The following is a 25,907-nucleotide window of genomic DNA, read 5'->3' as shown; positions in this document are numbered from 1 at the left end:
GTTTAGGGCTTATAAAGGAGAGGTTTTGAACTGGTTTTTTGAGCCTCGTACCACGCGAATGAACTGACGTGTAGTCAACGCGAGAGAGGGGTTGTCCATTGATGCTGGTATTCTTTCGGAGAGTGCGGCACGCGCCAAGAAGAGAATGAATACTGTTGTGCTTAAGTATAATTTTGCTCCCTTTTTTCTTCAATTTTCTTTTTCCTTGCAAGAATTGCCGCCAATTATTGATTTCTCCGTCAATAGGGAAAAAAAAAAAAAAATCAAGTCCCAAGGTTTTTTTTCCGTTAACATAGTGACGTGCAGTTGAAATCAAGGTTCTCAATTTTTTTCGATTAATGTTGTTTTTTTAATAGAAAAGTATATTTTGATTTTAAAGTATTTAGGTGCTGTTTTGGGATTATACTATTATACATATATATTTAACAAATATAATTTAAATTTAAATTCAAAAATAAATTAATTTAAAACTATGTAATTTAAATTTTAAATACTAGTAAAAATGAGAGAGTTAACATAATATGACCGATCGACAGATCCAAAAACAACTTGAATGATAGGTAAAATTATAATTTAATTAAAAAAATTTAAAATATTTTTTAAAAAAATATATTGAAATGACAATATATTAAATTGATTTGAGTCATAAAATCATAAAATGACTTTAAGTTTGCTCTGGTTAACTTGCAAAACACTTAACCTTGGTCATAAGACTAAGATAATTTAATAAAAAAAACTAAAACAAATAACAAAATATAATTCATAACCAACCAAATGTTGAAAAAATTGAACGATGAAATTGAAAAAAAAAATTAATTAAAAAATAGATAAAAAAAAATTGAGTTATTGGATTAATTCATCAAATATATGACAAGAGTCATGAGATTGAGATAATCACAAAAACAAAAATCACAATAAATTATAAAATTCAATTTCTAATAAACCAAGCGTTGAAAAATGAAATTAGAAAAAAAAAATTAAAAACAAAAAAAAAAAATTTGACCGGAAATGTTTTGACATGAACAAAACCAAAACGTTCCGGCTGGAATTTTTAGAAAGGGCTGAGATTTAGAGCGTAATGAAATTTGTTCTGGTGTTTTTTGGTTTTTTTTTACTGGATCAAGATATATCAGCCATTTCAAACAGAATAAAACAGAAAAAATGTTGGAATGTTTAGCAAGCGTGTGTAAATGATTTGTTGTTGGCCTGTGCACTGTTCTCTTTCTTGTGCTAATCTTTTTGCTCCCCTAAGTTTTGAAGGAATACTCAGCTCTCACAACTTCATGATGGACAAAGAAAGGTTTACAAAAACAGTTGCAGAGCTACAACCAACAACATTATATGCGATTCTTGTACAGAAAATTAACACTTCCTGGTGACTCAGGCTTCCTCCGGGCGGTAATCGGCAAAACTGCGCCATCAGCTAGCATCCGTAACAAGACTCTTGCTATATTCTTTGTGTCATCAAGACCAAGATGGTGACTTCCCACCATTGGTATTTTAAGCTGCGACATCATTGTCCTCATTCCTCTGGCCTGTCATCAATAATGAAGGTTAAACATAAGGAAAGAAAGAATAATTGCCATCAACCAGTAATAATCATGAAGGGGGTCACTTGTACCCAACACTAATCAAAACTATGATTAATTTATAGTTGATAGCATAAATAGCAAATTCAGAATGGCAAGTGCTAATCGGAAAAATTATTAAGATAGTTCGCAAAATGAAAGCAAATTCAGATCTATGCTCTAAACTTTTGGCTTGGTTTGTATTGGATGTCAGCAGCATTAAACCTAATGTAAATACATAAAAATCCTTTTCTTCAGACATGATCGTAATTTTCGTGACTAGAATTATGAATGATGTGTTATGAAACCTTAAGAGTCAAAAAATCAATTTGCATACCTCATTTCTTGGATTATAAAAATTTTGATAGACATCTTTCAGGTTGATCCACTCCATAAAGTATGGGGGGAGCTTCAACTTGGACACGGAGCATTGATGAGGGACCTGTGTTTTCACATCCCAATTTCCACTGATACCAGATCAGAACAAAGACATGTCACCAAGTGGATATTATTTCACAAACCAGAAGCAAGATGCCTATTTTATTATTTTGAGGGTGGGCTTTGCCACCTTCACAATATGTCTACTTAGGAACGCAATTGGTTTAAAGATAGACTCACCAAGTTACGAAAGCTGCTCGATTAAGGCGCCCACCACGAGTCTTTTCCCACAAATTATGTTGCGTCAACCATGATTCAAATTGTTGAAGAACTTCATTAAATGGGAGAGCTGTATCATGCCACACACTGCAAATGCAAGAAACTATTGTAAGACGGATCAATTTTCCACCAGACACAGAAAACTAAGACCATGTTCAAGATGAATCATTGCTATTCCAAACTCATTCCATGTAGAATAACTTATAATACAATAGGAAAATTTAAGTTAATGGAGGTGTATTTACCAGAAAAGGAAAAACATTAGTAGATTTGCCAATGGTGGTGGAAGCATGGAGGTCAAGAGGAGATGCTAACGTTGCTAATAGCATCATAGAACTGTATTCACTAAACTATTAGTAAAGCAGCTAACGTGGCTGATATAACTCAAAGGAGCTTACATACTACTGATTTGCCAAAACAAAACATGTTATGTTCTTAAGACAGCTACAACCAGTCATCAGCATCAATCATGCATAAACTAACTACAGAAAATTGCTGGTTTCACAGCCCATTTAGTATCCAGCAGCAACATCACTGCTATGACTAATCTTAGATATATTGAGAACCAATAAATATAAAATAATCAGTTTGCAGCTGTTAATCGTCAAAATAGTATGTGCAGGTAAAGGAGGAACTACACAAAATCATCTAGACGCTTTTGTGACCATCAGAATTTTGCTTCCTAAGCTAAAAATGGCTCTGCTAATCATAAATTGTGACATGAAAAGCAGAAAGGGCATCATACCGATCAACTCCAAACTTTCCATATTTGTTGTAAATATATTCATTTACTCTTTCCTCACTCATTGCTGTAGGCCTTACAAACCTGTAAAGCATAAAAGAAATTTTAAGAATACAAAACAATGCAAACTCACAGATCATGCTGCCAATTTATTTACGATTGTCCCAAACAAACACCATTAACAATGTAACATTTACGGTGCAATAATTTACAGTATTAGAGAAACTCCATTCATATATATCTAAACTCTTCAATTTAACTTAGACAATAAAGAAACAAACCATTAGATGTTGCCTTAAAAAGAAAAGAGTGTTAACCTGTGAAACAAATCGACAACACCCATAGTTTTTGCATCGATTATCAGTACAGGAAACTCAAGAATCTCAACTTTCCCTTCCAAATCAAACACCAAGAAAAAGTCAAAATCTTGAGGCCTTTTTCGTTCAAAATCAGCAGCACTCACTTGAAAATCCCTAGAGCAATCATGATTAAACCTCTCTACATGAACAGGGTCATCAATCTGAATATAAACCACAAAAATCCCATTACCAATCACAGTTCAAAAGTCCAAACCTTTCACAAGTTTAACAAAATTAACAATAGAAACTCACAAAAGTTAGCACTTATTTATCTAAGTTTAGCTAATTCTCAACAGAATTAACACTGGAAACCAGCAAATGTAATAATTGCTAATGAAAAGTTGAAAAGTTTGAAACTTTACCTTAGTACACTTGCCATGTGTGTGATATAAGCACATAGGCTTCCATCTATGAGTGGCATTGGGATTATTAACAGGAGGAGAAGGTATTAAAGAGGGTAGTGAAAGAGGGGGTTGTGTTTGTGTTTGGGAATTGAAATCAGTGTATGTACGGGCAGTTTGGTAAGTGGGTAATGATGGGGTTTTGGATACCGGGATAAAGGGCGGGTGGAGAAGGTGAAAGCAGTTGTTGCTGTTGTGGAGATATGAAGGAACCCTAGACAGAGGAATCCTAGGGAAGGACATGTTTTGTTGGTGAGTGTCAAGGTTTGAATCGAAGAGGAAGGGATTTGGGTTTGTGGGCGTCAGGATAACGAGATGGATGATTTGGCAGGTAAAATTCTGGGGGTAATGAGGGGTCCTCCAGGATAGAGGATGTTGCCTTTCTTTTCAGGTTGGCGTTGTACCTTTGAGTTCATGATTGACCGGCTTACGGATTGTAAGGAAGAATTTAGGTTGATTTAAAAATAAAAATTTTAAAAAAATTAAAATCATATTATTTTAATTTTTTTTAAATCAACGGATTAATAATTAAATTTTATTTATATTACTCCATCAATTCGAGTTTTTAATTAATTTAACCAAGATTTTTTTTAACGAGGAGCACTTTAAGTTTTAAATTAACCACGTTCCAGATTAGTCAATCATACCAATCTAGATCTTAAAATAATGTTCATAATATAAAAATACCTAGTATAATTTTATTAATTATTTCTTTGAACTACTTAAAAAAAAACATAAATAAAATAATTTTTATTATTTTTTACGAGTCCATACATTTATTTAAAAAAAAAACCCAAAAAAGTAAGATTTAGTACGATCTAACTATGAATTTACATGGAATTTACTCGATCATTTTTGTTTTGAGTTATAAGCTTTCAATTCCATTGTTTGTTAACTTGAAACAAGGTTTTGTGCTCGAGATTTAGGAGCTGCTTGTTCTAATTAACTAGCAGCTAAATATGCTTGTCCTATTGGATTAGTTTTTCCATTTTCTTGGGTTTGGATGTGTATTTTTTTACCAATTTATGATGGGTGCTTTGTCTTTTGCATTTAAGCTAAATTTGCTCTCTTTTTGCAAAATAGAAAGCTGAGCTTTTAAAGGGCAGGCTTGAATCCTTAGGTCTCTGATGAACGCTAATTAGTTCATGTTTAGCAATATTAACTCTAATTTTTTTTATAAAAGAAAAAAATGTTGGAGTATGGCTGGTTCGTCCCGATTTGAGCTTGGGGCTTAGTGTATCCAAGTGAAGGAGAATGGTGCCAAGAAAAACATGAAAAAAATTCTTACTTGTTTCTTTACACGGGGATCCAAATGAATTACTTGCTCGTTATACGTCAATACAACATTGAACATCATTTTCCAATGATTGTGCTTGATTTGGATTCTTTTGCATTGCTGGGATCACAGGTGGGAGTTGAAGATGAGGTTGATGAAGAAAAGTTTCAGGCTTAGATTTGAATTCAAGACTGGTTAGAAATTCAAGTCATAATACATATTCCTGCAGCATCGCAGGAATTACATGGAACAAGAGAAATGCATGATTCTAACCAGCAAATTATAGCAAGTAAACTACTTGCAAGCAAGAGAGAAACATGTTTGGGAAAGATGAATTAGCACAAGCTTTGAATTAAAAACAATACATACACAGTTAACTCCTGAAGCGAAGGCTGTAGTAGCTAGTTCAAAATCCTGATAGGAATACGACAACGTTCTAGCAGCAGGTGCTCTCATCAATCCTCCTCTTCATCGTCTGTCATTGTGAAATCTTCTACCAGAGTAGCAGTCATATTTTCTTTGCTCATTGAGCGCATTTCCTCAATTTCAACAAGTAATAGCGGATCAGAGACCACTTTATCTTGCCGCAAATACCTGGGACAGCCTGAGAGGTAGATCCATGGTCAAAAGTTAGACTCGTACATCAAATTCACAAAATAAAACAGATGACTATGGGATACCTGTTACGGGGCATTTGGCTTGTGCATTTAGGGATATGTAGCCCATGATTGCTTTCTTTTCATACACATGCTTGCAATCCACACTAGACCAGGGAAATAGTAAACATGACAAGTTTTGAAACGTAAGAAATAAGGTCAGATCCACAAAAGCTTCCATCTTAAACAACTCGGCAATTTTAATTATTCTAACTGGGCTGCTATAGGAAGATATTTTGAAGTAAACATACAGTACCCGCGAACTGGTTCTGCTAGTTCAGTAATTGGCTTTCCACTCAATGGGCAAGTGATATTCAAAATGGTGGACTGGGTACTTGTCATTACAATGTCCTCGTGCTCTTCACCCGGCATTGGTTGTCCTGAATGATGAACATTCTGTAGGAGAAGACAAAAATGGAACACCAAAACCAGTGGTTAAGCACAATACAACACATCTAGAATCAAGAAACCAAGAATTCTACACTGAGCTCACTAAGCAAGGCCTCAGTGACATCAACAAACCACAATCAAGTAATTAACAGCATTATATTAATGCAGCAGAGTGCGGATGAAGTCCCCCACTTAATGATTCGACCACTGATCTCAAAAACTAACAGGAAACTGAAGATCATGATACTGCTAGAAAATAGTCATGTGATGCCTTTGCAAAGTGCAATAAAGCAGGAAAGAAGTCAAAATCAATTAATGTCAGGAAATGTACCCAGACAGCTTCTCGAAATTGACGCAGTAGTGGATGATTCTGTGGGGCTGAGGATTTATTACCCTTAAACTTCATAAACTCATCGTTAAGCAACTTTTTGAAATCGGTTAGCTGCATTCAAACACCAAACCAATGTAAGTCTGACAACATGCGAAAACCAGAATACTAAAAATCAACCGAAAACAAAAACCCACTTCTGCCCCAGGCTGGTATGTGTTACCAACAGATTCAATTGCAGAAGTCTGATACGTACAATCTTCATAAGTCGCTAACAACTCAGCAACAGTGTTTTCAAGTTCATTCACCTAAAATTCCATATAGTCATCAATAAACTCAAGAAGTTACAAAGAAAACAGAAGATCAGCTTCATTCACAAAGAAGTTCAAGCCCTCTCCAAACACTTTTATTTTTATCTTTTGTCATTCAAAGCGAAAGCTAGATATCCAAAATCCCAAACTGAATTTCAAGAAAGATATCTACATGAAGCCAAAAAGAACTACTAAAACAAAAGCACTAAAGTACTAAATAGTTAAAAATCAAGCAAATAACTCCCTCTAATTAATTAATTACAATCAAAGCAGAGCCCATTTTACATCACGAAGTTCCAAATAAAACCTTAATTACAATTTTACTAATTAAAACCAGATACCCAAAATCCCCAATTTTTTTTGAAAAAAAAATCAAACTCTTTACAAAAGCAAAGATTTTTTTCTTTTTATAAAAAAAGTACTTTTGCAGACTCGTTCTCTCTCTCAAGATCAACTGCGATCTCCTTCATCATATTGAAAACCTTCCTCATTTCCTGTACAAAAGCCAATTCAAATTAGGGTTTCAAAAGTGGGTTTAAGAAATTGGAATCGAAGTGAGGATTTTGAGAGACTTACAACGATGAGAGATTGGTTCTCCGAGCAGAGCATCGAAGCAGAGGTTGTCATTATTCCGGAGGCGGAAGGAACATCGCCGCCGCCGCGAGGAGCGGAGGTTGATGCCATGTATAGGATCCGATTCGTTAGTGGCCGGGCAGTGTGTTTTTTGGAGGGAGAAATAAGGAGGGAAAGGAGATTAGAAGAGCAAAGTGCTGTGGTTCGCATAAATTGGAACGGTGACGTGTTGTTGAATGTGGAAACGATGACGTATTAAATCATATCGGAGGAATCGAGAGGTTTTATTTCCTTGAATTTATATTATTTTTTATCAGTCTTCTTTTCAGAGTATTTCCGGTCACCGGTTAAATTTTGCTCTCGGCACTAGCCAGACTTAGCCATAGATACTTTCCAGCACGCCAAGCCCCGGGTGTTGGATGTGGCGCTAACCAGACCGAGCCACGATTGGGCTTAGTAATGCCCCAAACCCTAAGTGTTGGGTCTGGTGCTTGTCAGGCCCAACCACAAATGAGCTTGATAGTGTTCTTAGCCCAGACACATTGGGTTTGGCGCTGGCCAGACCTAGCCACAAATGGGCTTGGCAGTGTGCTTAACATAAACACATTAAGTTTGGTACTGGTCAGACTTAAAAGATGATTGTGTCTAACACCATCAATTCTATAAATTTTTATATAAAATCATATAAGATTTATTTCTCAACAAATACGCAAATTAAATTACTCTATATTCCACTAAGACCATTAGATGTATTAAAGCCTTTTATGGCCAGTCATTTCTTCATCTTTTAGCTGGATAAAATGAGTGATCACAATGCAACTCAAAATATTACAAATATGAAGTTACATTCCAGCTCTTTTTCTTCACAAAAGGACAAAACTTATTGGCTATAAATACATTATAAAACCTTTAGAACAAAGATTCACAATTTTCATTCTCTACGGTAATGTTGCTATTGAAATCTTAAATAAAATTTTTATGTGCTCAATAAAATCTCTGGGATAAATTTTATTTTGTCAAATTACATACATCATCAATATTGAATTAGCTATAAGAATCTTGAGAATATAATGTTGACCGTAAAATAAAAAGCTTAACTGTTGATGATAAAATCTATTATTTAATTCTTGTAATTGAAAATCAATTGCAGTTATAAATATATTAACTTTGAGATATGAGAACTTTACTTTGACGAGGATACTATATTATGCTTTCAAATAAGGAACAATGATATCATTTTGCACGACATTTTGAAGTGAAGGTTGAAATCCATCGTCTTGTAACTTTTGAATCAATTTCTTTATGCTTGAACTAAGCTCATGGTATTGACAAGGTATTGATCTTGTCGCTGCAAAGCTGTACATAAAATATCAATACTAACGAGGACAGCATCAGCTTTTCTTGACATCAGGTTTCATTAATTATTTTTGAAACAGCACTTTGATCGATTTTCTTTAGTTAAACCAATTTGGGAAGTAAATTATCTAAATCTAGTTGGTTTCCATTTCTTCCAGAGCCTTTAATGTCCCAAAAGACTCTGAAATTAATATCAGAATTGTTGCACGTTGGAGAAATGACAATAAGAATAAAATCATCTAACTCATATAATAAAAACAATTTAGGCCGTGGTTTTGCTCCTCAATAATCATGAGTTCGAGCCATTCAGGACTATTGGAGACTTACATAATTGTTAATTTTAGGGTTCATGGGATTAATCGAGGTACGCGCAAGTTGACTCAAACACCCATGTTAATCTAAAAAAAACAATTTACGATATCGTTTTAAGATTTACTTATGATACAATACTAATTCCTTGACCAGTTCAGGGTCTCCTCTCTGATTGCAGACAAATGACCAGAGAATAATCAGAGCTCTGGTAGAGCAAAGGCAGCTTCGAGTGAATCCAGCCCATGTTTCTTCGAGTAAAGTCAAGTAATTAAAGGTGACAAATCACAAACGTGTTAGGCCAATTTTGATGTAAAAAACAAGGAATCAAAGTAAATGCTAAGTTAGTAGTGTTAAATAATGGTGTTGATAGACACACATCCAATGGCATTATATCTTGCCTAACACCACTACACTAAAGTCAAGTTAGTTAGTGAGTGAGCACGATTGCTTTAGTGGCGTGGAAACGTTTTAAAAAAAATATATTTTTTTATTTTAAATATTTTTAAATCGTTTTAATGTGCTGATATTAAAATAAGTTTTAAAAATAAAAAATATATATATTATTTTTATATATATTCAAGTAAAAAAATATTTTAAAAAATAACTGTTATCACAATATAAAACACTAAAAATACGAATTGATAAGTTAGTATTATATTTTATTTTAGATACCCAAATTAACTACAAGCTTTTTTGTGTTTTTTTTTTTAAGGAAGCTATCCTATCTTGTAATATAAAACCTTTCTTAAAATTTCATCCAGAACCTTAAATTTTTTTGTTGAAATAATTATTTTATATTATATCAAAATTTTAATGACTAAGTAATTAATATATATTTCAAATTATACCACCACATCCAATCATCTAAACAAAACTAATAAAATTAAGTATAAGATAATTGTGAGTTGATGCATGTTTTAAATTCAAAAGATTTTTAGTTAAAAAAATATTAGAAAGTAATATAAAATTATTTTTTAAAGCTCACTTTACATTTTTAAATTTTTAAATTGAGATTGGTTTTTTAATTAAATTTATCAAACTTATTTCTTGAACAAGTATGTCCGTGCCTAAGTCACGGACAAACTTATTACTTATTCTTTAAAGTAATATAAAAATGTTTTTAAAAAAAATTAAATTTATTCTTTTTTTTTAAATTAATTTTTTTGATGTTTTTAAATCATTTTGACGTGTTGATGTAAAAAATATATTATTTTAATGCATTTTCAAGCGAAAAATACTTTAAAAAGTAATCGCTACCACACTCTCAAATACCCTTTAAATCATACATACTCAAACCAAGAATCAAGGCAAGTAATTTACTAGCTTCTTTTTTTTTTATGATTTTCTAATTTTATATATAGAATGCTCTGCGTGTGCAAGCGTACGGCTCCTAAAATATTTATTTGTATTATTCAAATAATACATTTATATCAAATATTTATTTGATTATGATTAAATATATATTATTCAAATATCTTATTCTCAAATTTTATTCTATTCTAGTGGAATAATGCATTTCTCTTAGCTCCAGAAAATGAATGATATGGACTAAATCAAAGGAGTTTCATACTCATTTTTGTAAGGCCATGCATGAACAAAAGGTCTAAAAAAAATAAAAAATGAAGGATCAAATTACATTAAAAAGGGATAAAAAAAGGTTTAAGTTGCATCATCCTAAATTTCAGATTCATTTTTGTAATGCGGCCTAAATCATTAAAAAAAAAAAAAAACTAAAAGTAGGAGGACCAAATGACATTAAGAAGGGCTAATTTTTGTTTTTTATTTTTTTTTAAAAGGTTAATGTGCTTAAAGGCCTAAATCAGAAAAGAAAACCCAAAGGTAAGAGTACCAAATTACATTAAGAAGGGCTAAAATAAAAAATAAAAAAGATTAAGGTGCTTTATTATTTATATGAATAAATGAAACGCCTTATCGTACCTCAAATGGTTTAATGTCTTTTTTTTACGTTTTACATCCAATTTTGAAAAAAATTAGTTTGAGGATTATCTTGAAAATCATTTCATAGTTGAGAGATAATTTGAGATTTGTGCATGTAAGACTTGCTTTACAATTTCGGGTCCATCTTTATTCTTTCCCACCTTCTTAATTTCGAAGCAAACTCTTAACATGCACCAATTAATTATCATTCTCTCACAAGAAGATTTGCTAATAAGAAAATAATAAAGGTGAATATCCATGATTATTTTCTAATCAGTAATTAAAGAGCAAAAATAAAAAAAAAATTAACAATTAAAGAAAATGATGAAGCATTTTATATAATTTATTATATTATATTGTTTTTAGATATCTTGCTATACAATTAAATTATCAAACAATATAATTATCTTCTATTCTAAGTTTCTTCTGAGCCTTGACAATATAACTTAATTATTCCTCCAAATTAACCTACCTGTACGTAAATTAAATAAACATTTTTCAAGCATTGCATGCCTTGAGATTCGATTTCAAGAGAGTTCTTGCACGTTCAATCTACTCCACGAAGTGAGGAAAAGCACCTCAAATTGCGCAACCTTTCCTTAAATCTTGACTAAAAAAAAAAAAAAGGGAGTTGCTGCCAAAATATCACATCTTCTCTCATTTAGTATCGGTTTAGACTGTGATCGATAGAGTTGGAATTTAAAGTGTTTTTTTTATTTAAAAATATATTAAAATAATATATTTTTTAAGATTAACACATTTTAGATCTGAAAATATATATAAATTTTTTTAATAAAAAACAAATTTTAAAATTTGAAGAACACAGTTTACTTCGTAGATATACTCCCAGTGAGATGACCAAGAAGTTTCTTGGAACCTTGTTATCCAATCTGCTACAAGAAACTAATAATTCCTAGTGTTCTACATCAAGCTAGTGCAGGAGTTTTCTCTATAAATCCACCGACCCATCACAATAACATCCGAGACAATAAATTTATCTCTTGAAATGAGAGATTATTGTAGAATTATAGCTTGTTGCTTTTTATTCCTACCCTTCTTATCTTCAGCAAATTCTACTTTCACATCTTTGCCACAAACTTCTTCTCACCCTTTCTCAGGCCATCGTTGCGTTGGCAGTGAAAAAACAGCCTTGCTCCGACTCAAAAGGGATTTATCTGCGGCCAAACCAGAATCCACTCTTCCTCTCCAGCCCGCCTCGGGTTCTTTGCTTACTTCATGGAAGCCTAACACTGATTGTTGCTCCTGGGAAGGTGTTACTTGTCATGGAGTCACAACTGATCATGTGATTGGCATTAAACTCAGTGGTCACAACCTTTCTGGTCTTGTTAACTCAACCGAGCTTCTTAACCTCCCCTACCTTGAAAGGCTGAATCTTGTCAACTGCAATATTGGAGAAATCCCAAGTTTCCTTCGAAAAGTAAGTAGGTTGGTTGAGCTCGACCTTTCTAACAACCAAATCCATGGCCAAGTGCCTAAATGGATTTGGCAGTTTGAAAGGCTAGTTTACTTGAATTTGTCTAACAATTTCTTGAATGGATTTGAAGCACCATCTTCTGATCCGTTTTTTAGCTCCTTGACCTTTCTTGATCTTAGCTCCAATTTGTTAGAAGGATCAATCCCAATTCCACCGCCCTCTATCAGCTTCCTCTCGCTTGCTAAGAACAAGCTCACTGGAGAGATTCCAGAATCATTATGCAGGATAAGAAATCTAACAATCTTGGATCTATGCTACAATTCTATGACAGGTCAAATTCCAAAATGTCTCGAGGCTCTTGCTGCTACTCTCACCGTACTAAATCTACGGGAGAATAAATTCTTTGGGTTGATGCTCTGGAATTTCACCGAAGACTGCAGCCTAAAGACACTCAACTTATACGGGAATCAGTTGACAGGGAAAATTCCCAGTTCTCTGAAGCATTGCAGATGCCTTGAAGTTATAGACCTTGGAGATAACCAGATTAATGACACATTTCCTTTCTGGTTAGGGATGCTTCCCAGCTTGCAAGTTCTCATCCTACAATCAAATAGATTGCACGGTCCCATTGGCCAGCCATTGACATCAAATGACTTCCCAATGCTTCAAATCTTTGATCTCTCCTCGAATCATTTCACCGGAAATCTGCCACTGGATTACTTTGCAATATGGAAGTCAATGAGGGTAAAGTTCAATGGGTCACTATTGTACTTGGGATCTTACTATTATAGGGATTGGATGTCAATTACAAGCAAGGGCCATAGAATGGATAATATCAACATCTTAACAATTTTCACTATCCTAGACCTCTCAAACAATCTTTTTGAAGGAGAGATTCCTGAAGAGATTGGCGACCACAAATTACTAGATGTACTCAACATGTCTAGAAATAACCTGATAGGTGAGATCCCAACATCTCTTTCGAAGTTGACATTGCTTGAGTCCTTAGACCTCTCAAAAAACAAGCTCACAGGCGCGATCCCGATGCAACTAATAAGCTTGACATTCCTATCGGTTCTTAACCTTTCTTATAATAGATTAGAGGGGAAGATACCTGTAGGGAATCAATTTTCTACCTTCACTAGTGATTCCTATCAGGAAAACTTAGGGTTGTGTGGGTTTCCATTGTCCAATAAATGTGATGACGTTGAAGATCAACAGCCACCAGGAGCACAAGAAGAAAGCATCCTTTCGGAGTCAGGTAGTCTGTTCAGTTGGAAATCTGCTTTGCTTGGATACGGATGTGCGGTGCCTGTGGGAGTTGCCATTGGTCACATGTTGTTTTGGAGGAACAAGAGATGCAGTAAATTGATTGAACAATCATTCAAGGCAAAGAATCATCGGCGCCAGAGCAATGAACGGAATCGAAAAAGAAGATGAACGCTGTACAAAGGAAAATGTATAATTCCAAATGTTCTCACTGTGTTCATAATTTATTTATTTTTTTGTTATCTTCTTTTTCCCATGGACGATTGTGAAGGTTTGTTCTCTCTCTTTTGTTCATAGTTTCGACTTGACCTTTGACTGCATGTTTCTCTCTCCCACGCCTCCCACAATGCCAAGAATTACACCACTCCGCTTACATGCATGTATATTACATGTTCAGCCTAAAAAACAAAGCTCTAATCCTTTGAAATGCTGCAAAAACTATTGAGAAAAGGGCTATTCAAGCATGCTTTGTCCAAAACATCAATTATAGTGAAGGGTTGAGATCAAACTCAAAGGGATCAATGGTAGCATCATGGAGAAAAAAAGAGGAGAGAAAAAAAATTTTGAAGAGAAAGAGAGAAAACACAGAGAAGGAAAACTAATCAAAACCGAACCAACCCACGGCTCAGCCATCATCTCTGCCACCAGTAGCTACCATAGTAGCTTCTCCCTTGTCTTAAACCAGCCCCAAGGTAAGACCCTAGCTCTTTTCTCTCTTTTTTTTCTTTTTACCCTGGGTTTTTGCATGATAGTTACTATACATGCTTCTCCTTTTTTACTGGATTTGCAATAGTATTAGATTTATTTTTTGAAATTGTGTTGGTGCTTTTTTAAGTACACGTGTGTGTAAAAATTATTTCTCGAAAATCGGCAACTTTTCACTCATGCATTTATTTTATTTTATTTTTAATGGCTTTTAATTAGTGTTAGATTCATTTTATAAAATTGTATTATCACATTTCAAGTATGTGTGTGAAAAAAATAATTTTTGAAATTCAACAACTTTTCAATCATACATTTTGATTTTATTTTAGTTTTACTGGTTTCGTAATGGTGTTCATTTCCTTTTGTAAAACTTTGTTGTCATCCTTTTTACTTATGTATTAATGTGTATGTAAATATTTATTTTTCAAATAAAGAATAAAAATGTGTTATTGAGTTTTCATCAAGTTTAACATTTTTTTTATCGAAGTTTGGGTTGCAATAATTAATTAGGTCGATGTATCTCCTAATATTAGAGACCGATGTAGACCTAGCACAACATTTTTAATTTCATCAAAATATATTCAAAAATGAGTTGACGAGTTTTTGACAAGTTAATATTATGTTTGGAATAATCTTGGTTTTCAATGGCTAGGTCAACGAGTCTCCTAGTTGTAGAGACTGACATAAGCATAACATAATGATCTTAATTAAAACATAAAAAAAAAATCATTAAGTTGCAAGACTTTTGATTTAAGATATGACACAAACTTGATAAATATTGATTAATAATAAATAACTTGCAAATAAATTTAAAAAATAATTTGAACAACATACATAAGAATAAATTTAGAAAAAAAGGCATTATAAAAGTAACTTTTCATTTAAAAAGATTTAGTAAGAGTGATTTTTATCTTTTCATTTAAAATGATTGCCCCAAGTTGTGAAGGTGATCGGAAAATCCTATTCATAGAAAAATCATGGAATTGTGGGAGGTCTGGTGCGCTGGATGCGTTCAAGCCAAGGGTGGTGGCATGGATTGTTTAGCAAGTCTGTCTTACATGGAAAAGAGATGATCGGATTATTTTAAATTAAGATTTTAGTGCAAGAACACGTTAGGAGCATCTCTCACCCACTTGTGTATGATTATCCAGTTTACCGGAGGTCCTGGGTTTTTTCTAGGTGCGGATAAAAAGTGTTTTTTTATTTGTTTTTATATTTTAAAAGCATTTTTAAAAGGTTTTAATTTTTTCTTTATTATAAATTAATATTTTTTTTAATATTTTTAAATTATTTTAATGTGTGATATCAAAAATAATTTTTAAAAAATAAAAAAAAAAATATTATTTTGATGTATTTTCAAGTAAAAAACACTTTGAAAAACAACTGCAGCTACAATCCCAAACGGGCATTACAGTTCAAAAGTGCTTCTTGAGTATACGAATTTAGTTTCTAAAATTAAATTATTCCTTAAAAAAACTTGAGTTACAATAAATCTAAAACTCAAGACTAAATCCAATATCATAATAAGGCTCAATATATTGAGCAATAGAGCCAACAAGATGTATTATCATTAAAAAAAAATATTATACTTGATACATAACCTTTATCAAGTGCTCCATCTAGTTGGAGATTTGCTTTGGTTGATATGGTTGCCGAATGCTTGTGGGAGTTGTCACTGGTTACATGTTGTTTTGGAGAACTAAGCGATGCAGTGGATGGATTGAACAACTTCTTAATGCAAATAAATGGTAGAAAAGGTAAAAAATTGAAGATGAATAATATTTGCAATAGTAACTATGATGAGGGACTGTAGAGATTGAATGGAAGAACGAAAAACGACTGGAAATGATTGTTACACATTCTTTCTCGCTAGCATATCTGATGAAGTTTCTTATTCATTACAGTTGTTTGGTGATCACATTACCAAGGTTCTGCTATTAAGATTTACTACAAGAACGGAGATTAACAGGACACTTGGTGCAGACTTCTGAAAAGAGACAGACAGGGACAAATTTTAACTAAATATATGAAGTTTCAATCCCTCGCGAATCCTTTAGAAACTTTGCTTTGATCTTTTTGAGAGTAGTGAGAGCATCTTCGATATCTATCCTCTCCTCAGGCTGTTCTGCAGAACATTGCAGGGCGCCAGGGCCAATTCCAGAATGGATGATAGACAATCTTTTTTAGCAGCAGGATATTGTCCATGATCTTTCAAGTTAGCATCTGCAATTTGAGTTACTGCACCAGGCAATGAATCTTTGACCCAAAGTTTCAAGTTCGTTTCTCCTGTAAACATTTCATCGGTGGGCTTTCTCCTAGTAAAAGTTTCCATCAGCAGAATACCGTAGCTATACACATCACCCTTGACAGAAACAATCCCTTCGGATCCATACTCTACATGCAAATTATATTCAGTCATTAGTATGAATGAAAAGGGGGATTTAGGGAGAAGAAGAATGTGTGATTTAGTCATTAGATCTTAACTTCTTTTTTTGTGTAAGTTTTGATGAAACAACAAAATTGGAGCATTACCTGGTGCCATGTAACCAACAGTAGCTAGTGTCATTGTTTGTGTGATGGAGTGCCCTTCGCCGAGGAGTTTGGCAATGCCAAAATCACTCACATGAGCGACCATATTCTCATCAAGCAGGATATTGCTAGGCTTTAAATCACAGTGGACCACGAGTGTTGCATTGCCATGATGAAGGTATTCAAGTGCCGAAGCAACATCAATCATAATGTTCAACCTCTGTAGGAGATCCAAGAAATAGTTGTGGGAATACAGCCACTTTTCAAGGCTCCAATTAGGCATGAACTCAAGCACCAAGGCTTTGAAGTCAATGTTGCAGCAACTTGTGATGATTTTCACTAGATTTCGATGGCGGATGCTGCGCAACACCTCACACTCAACATCAAAACTCTTGAATGCTCCCTCTAGCTGCGAATGAAAAACCTTTACAGCAGCGTTCGCTCCATCTGAGAACAACCCCTTGTAAACTGAGCCAAAGCTCCCCGTACCTAGCAAGTTGACCTCGTCAAATCCATCGGTTGCTCTCTCAAGCTCTTGAAATGAAACTCTTCTCCATGTTGCTAAATCTGGAAAATCTCCTTGTTTTTTCTTCTCATTCCTTCTGCCACGCATTACGTAGAGGACAGTAAAGGCCATAGCCATTCCTACAGCTCCAATCGCTGGTAAAATATACTTAAATACATTTGCAGTTGCTTTCTTCGATTGATGACGACCTCTAGTCTTACATGGTTGGACTTGCATCTGAGGAGAACCACACAATGCTTCATTCCCCAAAAATGATCGAGCTGAGAACTTTTAAAATGGTCCTCCACCAGGTATTTCCCCTTGAAGTCCATTGAAAGACACATTGAAATATTTAAGATATGTAAGTTTCTCCATGTCCTTGGGAATTTCTCCTGAGAGATTATTTCTTGATAAATCTAAGAATTCCAAGCTTACCATGTCACCAAATGATCGAGAAATAGGCCCCTGCAATCTATTATTGGACAAAGAAAGATAAGCTAGATCATTGAGGTCCCCGATGCTAGATGGGATTTCACCTGATAATTGATTTCCTGATATATCTAAATGCCTTACAACCTTCAGATTGCTGATATCTAGTGGGAGAGAGCCACTTAAAGAATTTGATGATAACTCTAGTAGCTGGATATCTTTTAGTCTCCATAAGGTCGAAGGTATTGTGGATGTAAGATTGTTGGCGCCCATTGATAACTCTCTTAGAGAACTGACATTGCCTAAACATGAAGGCACTGATCCAACTAGCTTATTCTCCCCAAGATATAAGAAAGACAAACTCTCTATATCACACAAATCAGATGGGGTGGACCCTTCTAAATTATTTCCTGAAAATGATAAAGATTGGAGCTTCCTTAATCTTCCAATTGTAGTTGGAATGGTTCCCTTTAGATCATTGTCTTGTAGACTCAAACGTACCAAGTTACTCAAGTTGCCAATTCCTTCGGGTATACTGCCTTTAATCTGGCAACTATCAGCAACAAAGTTTTCGAGGGAAGAGGAGAGGTTTCCTACTGAAATCGGGAGAGTCCCCTTCAATGGATTAAGGCTCAGTAATACCAGTCTCAAATTCTTGGAATTTGTCAAAGACGTTAAGAAATTCAACTCTGAAGATAGAGAGTTGCCGGTAAAATTATTATTCCCCAGATTGAGATATCTTAGGTTCCTTAAATCATCGCCAAATGCATCAGGAATAGGACCAAAGAAAAAGTTTGAACTCAATTCCAGTGTAAGGAGTTCAGAAGCGTTGGAGAGAGAGACAGGGAATGGACCACTGAGTTCGTTTCTTCCTACGATAAGTAGCTCAAGATTTGGAAGCTGGAGACCTATGCTTGATGGAAGATGGCCTGAGAGATAATTTCCCGTCATTTCGATAGATCTCAATGTTGAGATGTTAAAGATTCTGACGGGAATTGGGCCACCAATCCTGTTCATTGACAAAGAGATTATCTCTAGATTCACTAGGTTACCAATCTCCGGTGGAATTGTTCCTGCCACAGTTAAAACACTTGTAATCATAAGTCACTTGAAGTTTTACTATTTTAATGGTGAAAAGTGGTGATACACAAAACAGAAAGAAGGGTACCATACCTGTCAGGTTGTTATCCATTAGGCCAATATTCCATAGAAGGGTCAGATTTCCAATAGCAGAGGGAATTGGACCAGTTAGGCCACTATTTTCTAGGTTAAGTAACTCCAAACTGAGAACATCGCTGATGGACAACAGCATTTCTGCATCTGCAACATAAAACTTCTACTTAGACCTCTACATCTACAAAGCAGAAGTAACATATAAATATTCATGCTTTTCTTCTCGGTTAGTTTGGTGGTGAGGTTAAAGAGCCGACTAAAGACTCATAGATTGAATGTCCAAAATACTTTGCGATGAAAAAGCTAAAATATCTCCATTTGGTAACATTTACAAACAAATAACTAAAGTTTAGCTGTTCAAAAGTCCTGGACAAGGAATAGATTCTGATTAAAGTGTTGTTCATATCATTTCCATTGCAAGGCCAATAGAGAAGACTTACCATTGAATTTGTTGTAGCCAAGATATAGCTGTTCAAGCACTGTCAAATTTCTGATATCTTTGTGTATCTTTCCTTCAAAATTGTTATAAGACAGAGAGAATTTTCAGTTGTGTGCATCCAAATAAAGCTGCAGGAATTTGGCCATGAAATAGGTTCCTACTCAAGTACAATCCTTCCAGATTGGGAAGATTGTTGAACAAATTTGATGGCAGGCTACCAGTTAGATTATTGAGACCAAAGCCAATAATCCGAAGTGAGGACATGGTGACATTAGCTGAGGGCAAGGAACCTGAGAGCATGTTTCCAGTAAGATCAATGTCCTGCAATGAAGAAATGTTGAAGACTGCGGAGGGGATGGAACCTGAAAGGCCAGTATGACGCAAATACAGTAGCCTCAACTTGGAAAGCTTGCCAATCTCTCTTGGAATGTGCCCTTGAAGATCATTGTTGGACAAGTCCAAGCCATCTAGCTCTGAGAGGTGGAACAATGACGGTGGAATCGCACCAGTGAAACTGTTGTTAGCTAGAGACAACGTGTGGAGCCTAGTAAAGGACCCAAGCCATGATGGGATCTCCCCGCCGAAGTAGTTCTTTTGTATGGTGAAGTATTTTAGCCTACGTAACTTAGCCAACTCGTCCGGGAGAGAGCCACGGAAACTATTATTATAGAAGGAAGCAAAAACTAGGAAGGACAAGTTTCCCAAATGTGGAGGGATGGTACCTGTAAGACCCATGTGAGAGAGTTTCAAGGCTCTGACCCTACGGTGGCGAGTTCCACAAGTGACACCAACCCAGTCGCAAACAGAGGTAGTAGCAGTCCAGTTGGTGGTCAGCAGGTTTTGAGGGTCATTAACGATGTGGTCTTTCAAGGCAAGAAGAGCATCTTGATCAGTGGTAATGCTGGTTACTCTATTAGCCACCAAGGTCACAACAAAACTGCTCCATAGTATCACTGTGAAAGGGATCAGGAAGCAACCGTTCCGCATGGCTGTGAGAGGGTATCGTAACTTCAGAAATGAGAGTTGTTTGTATATTTGGTTCATAACTTCTGTATTTCCGTGCATTGAACAGATATTTTATAGGCCTTTACTGTCAAAAAGAGATAAAAATCGAAGTAGACGGGGAAATTTACAATCTGTGGTAGGATTTCTAAAGCCTATTAGCTCGAACAAATCAAAAAAGAAAAAAAACAGAGTATGAACATAGGACTTAATTCCAGCTTCTTTTGCACGGCTAGAATAAATTTTGTGGCCTGGAATTCCAAGAGTAAGACTGTCTTTTTCTTTTTATTTTCTCCACGGATGAGGATGGCTGAGACTTCATCGATGGTCTTAGTTGGTAAAGGGAGTTGAAGAGAATACGTACAGTAGCTTGGATTTCTATGTCAATGGTAAGTTTGTCATTGAGGCGTGATTGTAATAAAGAAATACGTTAGTCTTCCTGTAATTAGTAATAATATGATCCGGCCCAATTCGTTAATCTGGGATTTGACATGGGTTGACGTAGTGAAAAAACTTAGTTTGTTTCTAATATTGTTTTATGAATTTAAAAAAAAAAAAAACCTAAATTAAACCGTTAAACTTGTACCAGAGGCTTTCGCCATGTCAACTTCTAAATCACATCTTATAACTGTAGGGAATTCCGACCGGTGATGTTCTGATATTTGCCCATTGGAGGCTAAGCACACTGACACAATATTTAACGTGGTTCGGCAAACCGCCTACATCCACGGGAGAAGCCATTGCATTATATAGGGAGAGAACAAGATTTACAACAATAGAGGAGGAGGAATCATCCCCTCTTTGGCAACTCTCAACCTCACTCTATTTCTCTCTTTTCAGTGCTGCAATGGCAGCTACTGCTGGCTGCCTTGGCAGCCCACTCTCTCCTACATCTCTCACATCTTTGGCTCTACTTTCCTTCTCTTAACTCTCTCATTTTGCTCTCTAACATATGCCTCTATTTATAGGCATCCATGGCAGCTCCACTTGTTCTTTGGTCAATAATGGTGGCCACCGTCTCCAGCTCATTCAACAATGGTGGCTGCCAATAGTCAATGGTCGGTGCCAACCATTTGCTGCACATGCAATGGCAACAACCCAACAATCACCCCCTTTGTCATTCATGTGGGCAATTGTCCTCTTGCTTCTTTAGCACACGCTTGCATTCTGCAGCTCTTCCAAGCTTAACATTCTGAGAGCGTCTTTGGCCAAGTTTCCAGGTACTTGCCAAACCTTTCAATCACCAGAGTCATCCAAGCACCCCTTTGCTCACTCCAAAGGATCACTTCAACCAGATGGTTTGTCATATCTCATCTGAAGAGTGTTTAACGCTTGTCTCTGGAACAACATCCCCCTTCAAGCATATCAACCATGCTTGGCCCGGAATGATTTATCAAGCCTTACACCAAGGCTTACAACACCCCCTCAAATGGATATTCCCAAGTGCAACAGTCATTGAGTATTTCAATATGATCACGAGCTCACCACTCTTCCAAGAGTCTACTCATCCCGGAGTTGCGTCTGCCCTCTGTTCCTCCCTAGGAACCACGCCTTACTTCTCCGTGAGTCTCCCGCTCTTAGTCTTAAGAGTCCAGGTAGCTCTCTACCTTAAACCATGGGGGCAACCCATTAAAGGTTGATCCATATATGTCTTGATACTCTGAGTATTACAATGCCTTCACCGAGCTCACCACCTTGACAAGAGTCAACTTGTTCCCGGAACCTGCGCATGCCCTCTGCTTCTTCATAGCAACCGCGTCTTAATGCTCCACAAGTCACCCACTTATTGTCCAAGGCAAATGTCTTCTAGCTCATTGATCTTTAGCATGGGGGCAATATCCATGAAAGTCAATCTTGCATCTGTCTTCATACTCATCATAGCCTCTTCATTGGCTATACACTTGTCCACTTATATCCAGCCATCACATTGGCTCTGGGGCGTTCTGAAATTGGGCTCCTATCATGGCCCTCACACCTTCTCCTGAGGTGTCTCTGTCTGTCGTCATGAGACGGTCTGAACTTGGACTCATATCATGGTCCTCACACCTTCCATCCGAGGTGTCTCCGCCTGTCGTCATGAGGTGGTCTGTACTTGGGCTCCTTTCATGGCCCACACACCTTTTTGCCTGAGGTGTCTCTGCTCGTCGTCATGCGGCGGTTTCTACTTGGGCTAGTTTCATGGCCCACACACCTTCTGCCTGAGGTGTCTCCGCTCATCGTCATGTGGCGGTTTGTACTTGGGCTCGTTTTATGGCCCACACACCTTCTGCCTGAGGTGTCTCCGTCCGTCATGAAGCGATCACATCCTCCTTCATCGGGGATGTCTCCAGTGGCTCCAAGATTCTCTACCACCATGTGGACTTGGGAGAGATCACTGCCACTGATCACATAGAAAGAGAGAGTTGCGGTGCACTCTTCGCAATCTTCCATCTCATTTTCTATGTTTGGAGCTTCTATGCCTTTCTGCTTGATAGCTCCACCCACACCAACTCTCTTTGGTGTCTTCGCCTTTCATCATAGGCGGTTGCCCCCCTTAATTAGGTGCTTCTGCAACAGCTCATCTTTCCATCCTTGCATGCATTGGAAAGGTCCTCGCTTGTTGTCTTTATCAAGAGCACAAGAGACTTCCTGTTGTACAACTTTTTCACACAGTCTCTGCTCTGAGCTTCATCTGGGAACTCTTCTTCTCCTTGCATCTGTTGTCTCATTACAGTACCTCATTGGATCCTTCGGGTACTCCTGCACAATCTCCGTGTGCTCTCGTGCAATTTCGGTTCTCCAGATTTCTCCCTATTCTTTGCTTTTATGTTTGACAGCAGCTCATCCTGTCACAACATTTATCCAAGTCAAAATAGGGTGCCAATCTTTATCTCCTTGTGTATTTCTCTTCCATTATCAGGGTCTTCATCAATTCTCCCTTCGAGAAATTACAGTCATCGAATCTAACTTCTTTGGAGAAATCACCACTCCATCAGATCCTTGAACATACGGAACTCAACTGTTCCTTTGTGCCGTCATCTTGCTAGTCTTCAACAGTTTCATTACAAACTGTTACATATACAAAAATAGTACTGTGTGGATGATCCTTCAACTAAGCAAGTTCCCAGGAAAGATTTGGAGGGGTCACACTGGTCCCGCTTAAAACCCAATCTCCTAGACAGAACTTCTTAGAACGTATCTATCCACCGTACTGCCTTTTCGTATATACAACCATTTGCTAGCTTTGTTGCGGCTTTCCTTTACAAGTGATCTGGGGTATCCCGGTTTTATACCTGATTTCTCAACATCTGGCGAGACGACCAGTTCTTAGATTCGTCAAGATTGGTCTTCATCAATTTCCACTCTCCACCTCAAATCGTCCACATGATCGGGTGTCCAGAGTGTCCCAATTTTACCTTCCCTCAAGGCAATTCAAATCTCCCCACTTAGCAGTTCAACACATGTAATTGGGTAAACATGTGCACCTTCTTCTTCTTCATCTCCATCGACCACCATGATGACCTTCAGATGCCTCCTGATCGGGCAATCTCTTTTGTTAATTCACCACCACCACTTTCGGTCTCAAATCTCAACGATCGGACCGTACCATTGCATCCGGAACGATCAAATTAGCTGGAAACAAGTCTGAAATCATCCAAATCGCATTTCAGACGGCTAAGATTTGATCAAAACAATTCTTGCCTGATAAACGGCTCATATTCAATCTCAGATCCGGTTGCACGTAGGATCAACTACACTGGATCCTGTCCCTCGGCTCGCGGCTCGGCTCCAACTCGGCTCGGCTCAACTCAGCTCGGCTCAGGACTGATGACGTGGCAGGTGGGTCCCACTTTGCTGGCGTGTCTGCTGACTGGTCGATGATGTGGTTGCTGACATGGCATGCCTACTGTGCATGCTGACATCACACTTACATCAGGCTGATGTCATCCCTGGCATGCCTACTATGCATGCTGACATCACAATTATGTCATGCTGACGTCATTAATATCCGAGTCAGCCATGTGGGTCGGGTCAACTGGTATTCGGGTCGGGTCAGCCCATCCGGGCGAAGAAGACGCGTGGGGCGCGTCTGCGCGCGTAGGCAGACGCCTTGCCGGAGAGTGATGGAGAGTGCGACCATGTCCGACGTCCGATTTTGACGCCGTTTTCACCAGTGGCTTCGTCTCTTCCTCCTCTACACGGTGGTATGGTCAAAACACAATTTTGACAACTTTCATTTTTGAGCAAAAATCAAACACCACTTCAAACCATATGCTCTGATACCAATTGTAGGGAATTCCGACCGGTGATGTTCTGATATTTGCCCATTGGAGGCTAAGCACACTGACACAATATTTAACGTGGTTCGGCAAACCGCCTACATCCACGGGAGAAGCCATTGCATTATATAGGGAGAGAACAAGATTTACAACAATAGAGGAGGAGGAATCATCCCCTCTTTGGCAACTCTCAACCTCACTCTATTTCTCTCTTTTCAGTGCTGCAATGGCAGCTACTGCTGGCTGCCTTGGCAGCCCACTCTCTCCTACATCTCTCACATCTTTGGCTCTACTTTCCTTCTCTTAACTCTCTCATTTTGCTCTCTAACATATGCCTCTATTTATAGGCATCCATGGCAGCTCCACTTGTTCTTTGGTCAATAATGGTGGTCACCGTCTCCAGCTCATTCAACAATGGTGGCTGCCAATAGTCAATGGTCGGTGCCAACCATTTGCTGCACATGCAATGGCAACAACCCAACAATAACTACAGATTAAACCATTATAAACATATGATGATTGTTTTGTACTGTAATTTTGTAATTCTATACTGGATTTTTATAACCCCAAAGCGCGCATTCCACCTTTTTTTATTATTATTCATTAACAGTGCAACGTTACGCTGTCTACTGCAAATCAGTGTCCAGAAACACTGGAAAATTACTCTAACAAGACATTTCTCATAAAGGATTTTCCAGATGTTCATATGTTTTGATGGAATCAACTACACTTTAACCTTTTTTAACCACAGACTCCATGCAAGCTAGCATAGTCTCAACTTTCGCAGGCGACAATATATACCTCTGATGCGTCGTCAGGGCATAATTACTGTTATCCTCCTTGTAAACAGTGATTAGAATGAAGAAATAATCTTTCCATCCAGCTGACTGGCATTGTCAGCTGAAAACTCAGGTCCCATAACAGTATTGTAGAATCTGACTGTGTGATTTGAAACCCCAGAAACTGTGGGGACATTCACAACACGACTCCTTTCTTATAGTCTTCACCGCAAACCCTTCTGGCCCATGGAAATGGAGCTGTCCCATTCCAACGTCTATGACCCGCTCTCAGTGTCTCCCTTTCATCATTTTTAAGACTGGTAAAAAGAGCTGATGATGCACAACTTCTAGGAATTGAGAGAGAGATACAAAGGGAGGTCAAAGTGATGGGATGTTCGTGTTGCCCCACCACACTGGAATATTTGATGGCAAAGAACAAGCCTATGAGCAGTAGAAATCGACTTTTTGTCTATACCCTTTTTTTCATTCGGTTATGCGACTTTACAAGGGTCAATT

The 25,907-nt window shown here is 36.9% G+C and overlaps 3 protein-coding genes and 1 pseudogene across 4 annotated transcripts; 1 reads left to right on the top strand and 3 right to left on the bottom strand.

The window, feature by feature from the left end:
* Window positions 1–1,148: 1,148 nt before the first annotated feature.
* Window positions 1,149–4,144, bottom strand: LOC7470965 (uncharacterized exonuclease domain-containing protein At3g15140). Of its 2 annotated transcripts, XM_002316975.4 has the most exons (6): window positions 3,689–4,142; window positions 3,285–3,487; window positions 2,971–3,051; window positions 2,187–2,312; window positions 1,906–2,035; window positions 1,149–1,535 (listed from the first exon to the last, which is right to left on the bottom strand). In XM_002316975.4, exons 1-6 carry the CDS (start codon window positions 3,968–3,970, stop codon window positions 1,338–1,340), a joined length of 1,020 nt encoding a protein of 339 aa, XP_002317011.2. In that variant the 5' UTR covers window positions 3,971–4,142; the 3' UTR covers window positions 1,149–1,337. The 2 variants fall into 2 exon arrangements, with proteins under 2 accessions (XP_002317011.2, XP_052301103.1); XM_052445143.1 differs by lacking the exon at window positions 2,971–3,051 and having other exon boundaries at window positions 3,689–4,144.
* Window positions 4,145–5,154: 1,010 nt separating this feature from the next.
* LOC7454452 (E3 SUMO-protein ligase MMS21) lies at window positions 5,155–7,473 on the bottom strand. The gene is made up of 7 exons (XM_002316974.4): window positions 7,265–7,473; window positions 7,111–7,182; window positions 6,575–6,685; window positions 6,381–6,491; window positions 5,916–6,055; window positions 5,684–5,766; window positions 5,155–5,607 (listed from the first exon to the last, which is right to left on the bottom strand). The coding sequence occupies exons 1-7, from the start codon at window positions 7,469–7,471 to the stop codon at window positions 5,459–5,461; spliced, it is 873 nt and encodes a 290-aa protein (XP_002317010.4). The 5' UTR covers window positions 7,472–7,473; the 3' UTR covers window positions 5,155–5,458.
* Window positions 7,474–11,873: 4,400 nt separating this feature from the next.
* On the top strand, window positions 11,874–13,742 carry LOC7470964 (receptor-like protein 49). The gene has a single exon (XM_002317573.4). The coding sequence runs from the start codon at window positions 11,874–11,876 to the stop codon at window positions 13,740–13,742; it is 1,869 nt and encodes a 622-aa protein (XP_002317609.4).
* Window positions 13,743–15,933: 2,191 nt separating this feature from the next.
* LOC7470962 (probable LRR receptor-like serine/threonine-protein kinase At3g47570) lies at window positions 15,934–24,040 on the bottom strand (annotated as a pseudogene).
* Window positions 24,041–25,907: the final 1,867 nt, after the last annotated feature.

The sequence above is a fragment of the Populus trichocarpa genome, chromosome 11, assembly GCF_000002775.5.
Source record: "Populus trichocarpa isolate Nisqually-1 chromosome 11, P.trichocarpa_v4.1, whole genome shotgun sequence".
NCBI classification, from domain to species: Eukaryota; Viridiplantae; Streptophyta; class Magnoliopsida; order Malpighiales; family Salicaceae; genus Populus; species Populus trichocarpa.
The sequence above is the reverse complement of the archived record's forward strand: the minus strand, read 5'-3'. Positions and strand labels throughout refer to the sequence as shown.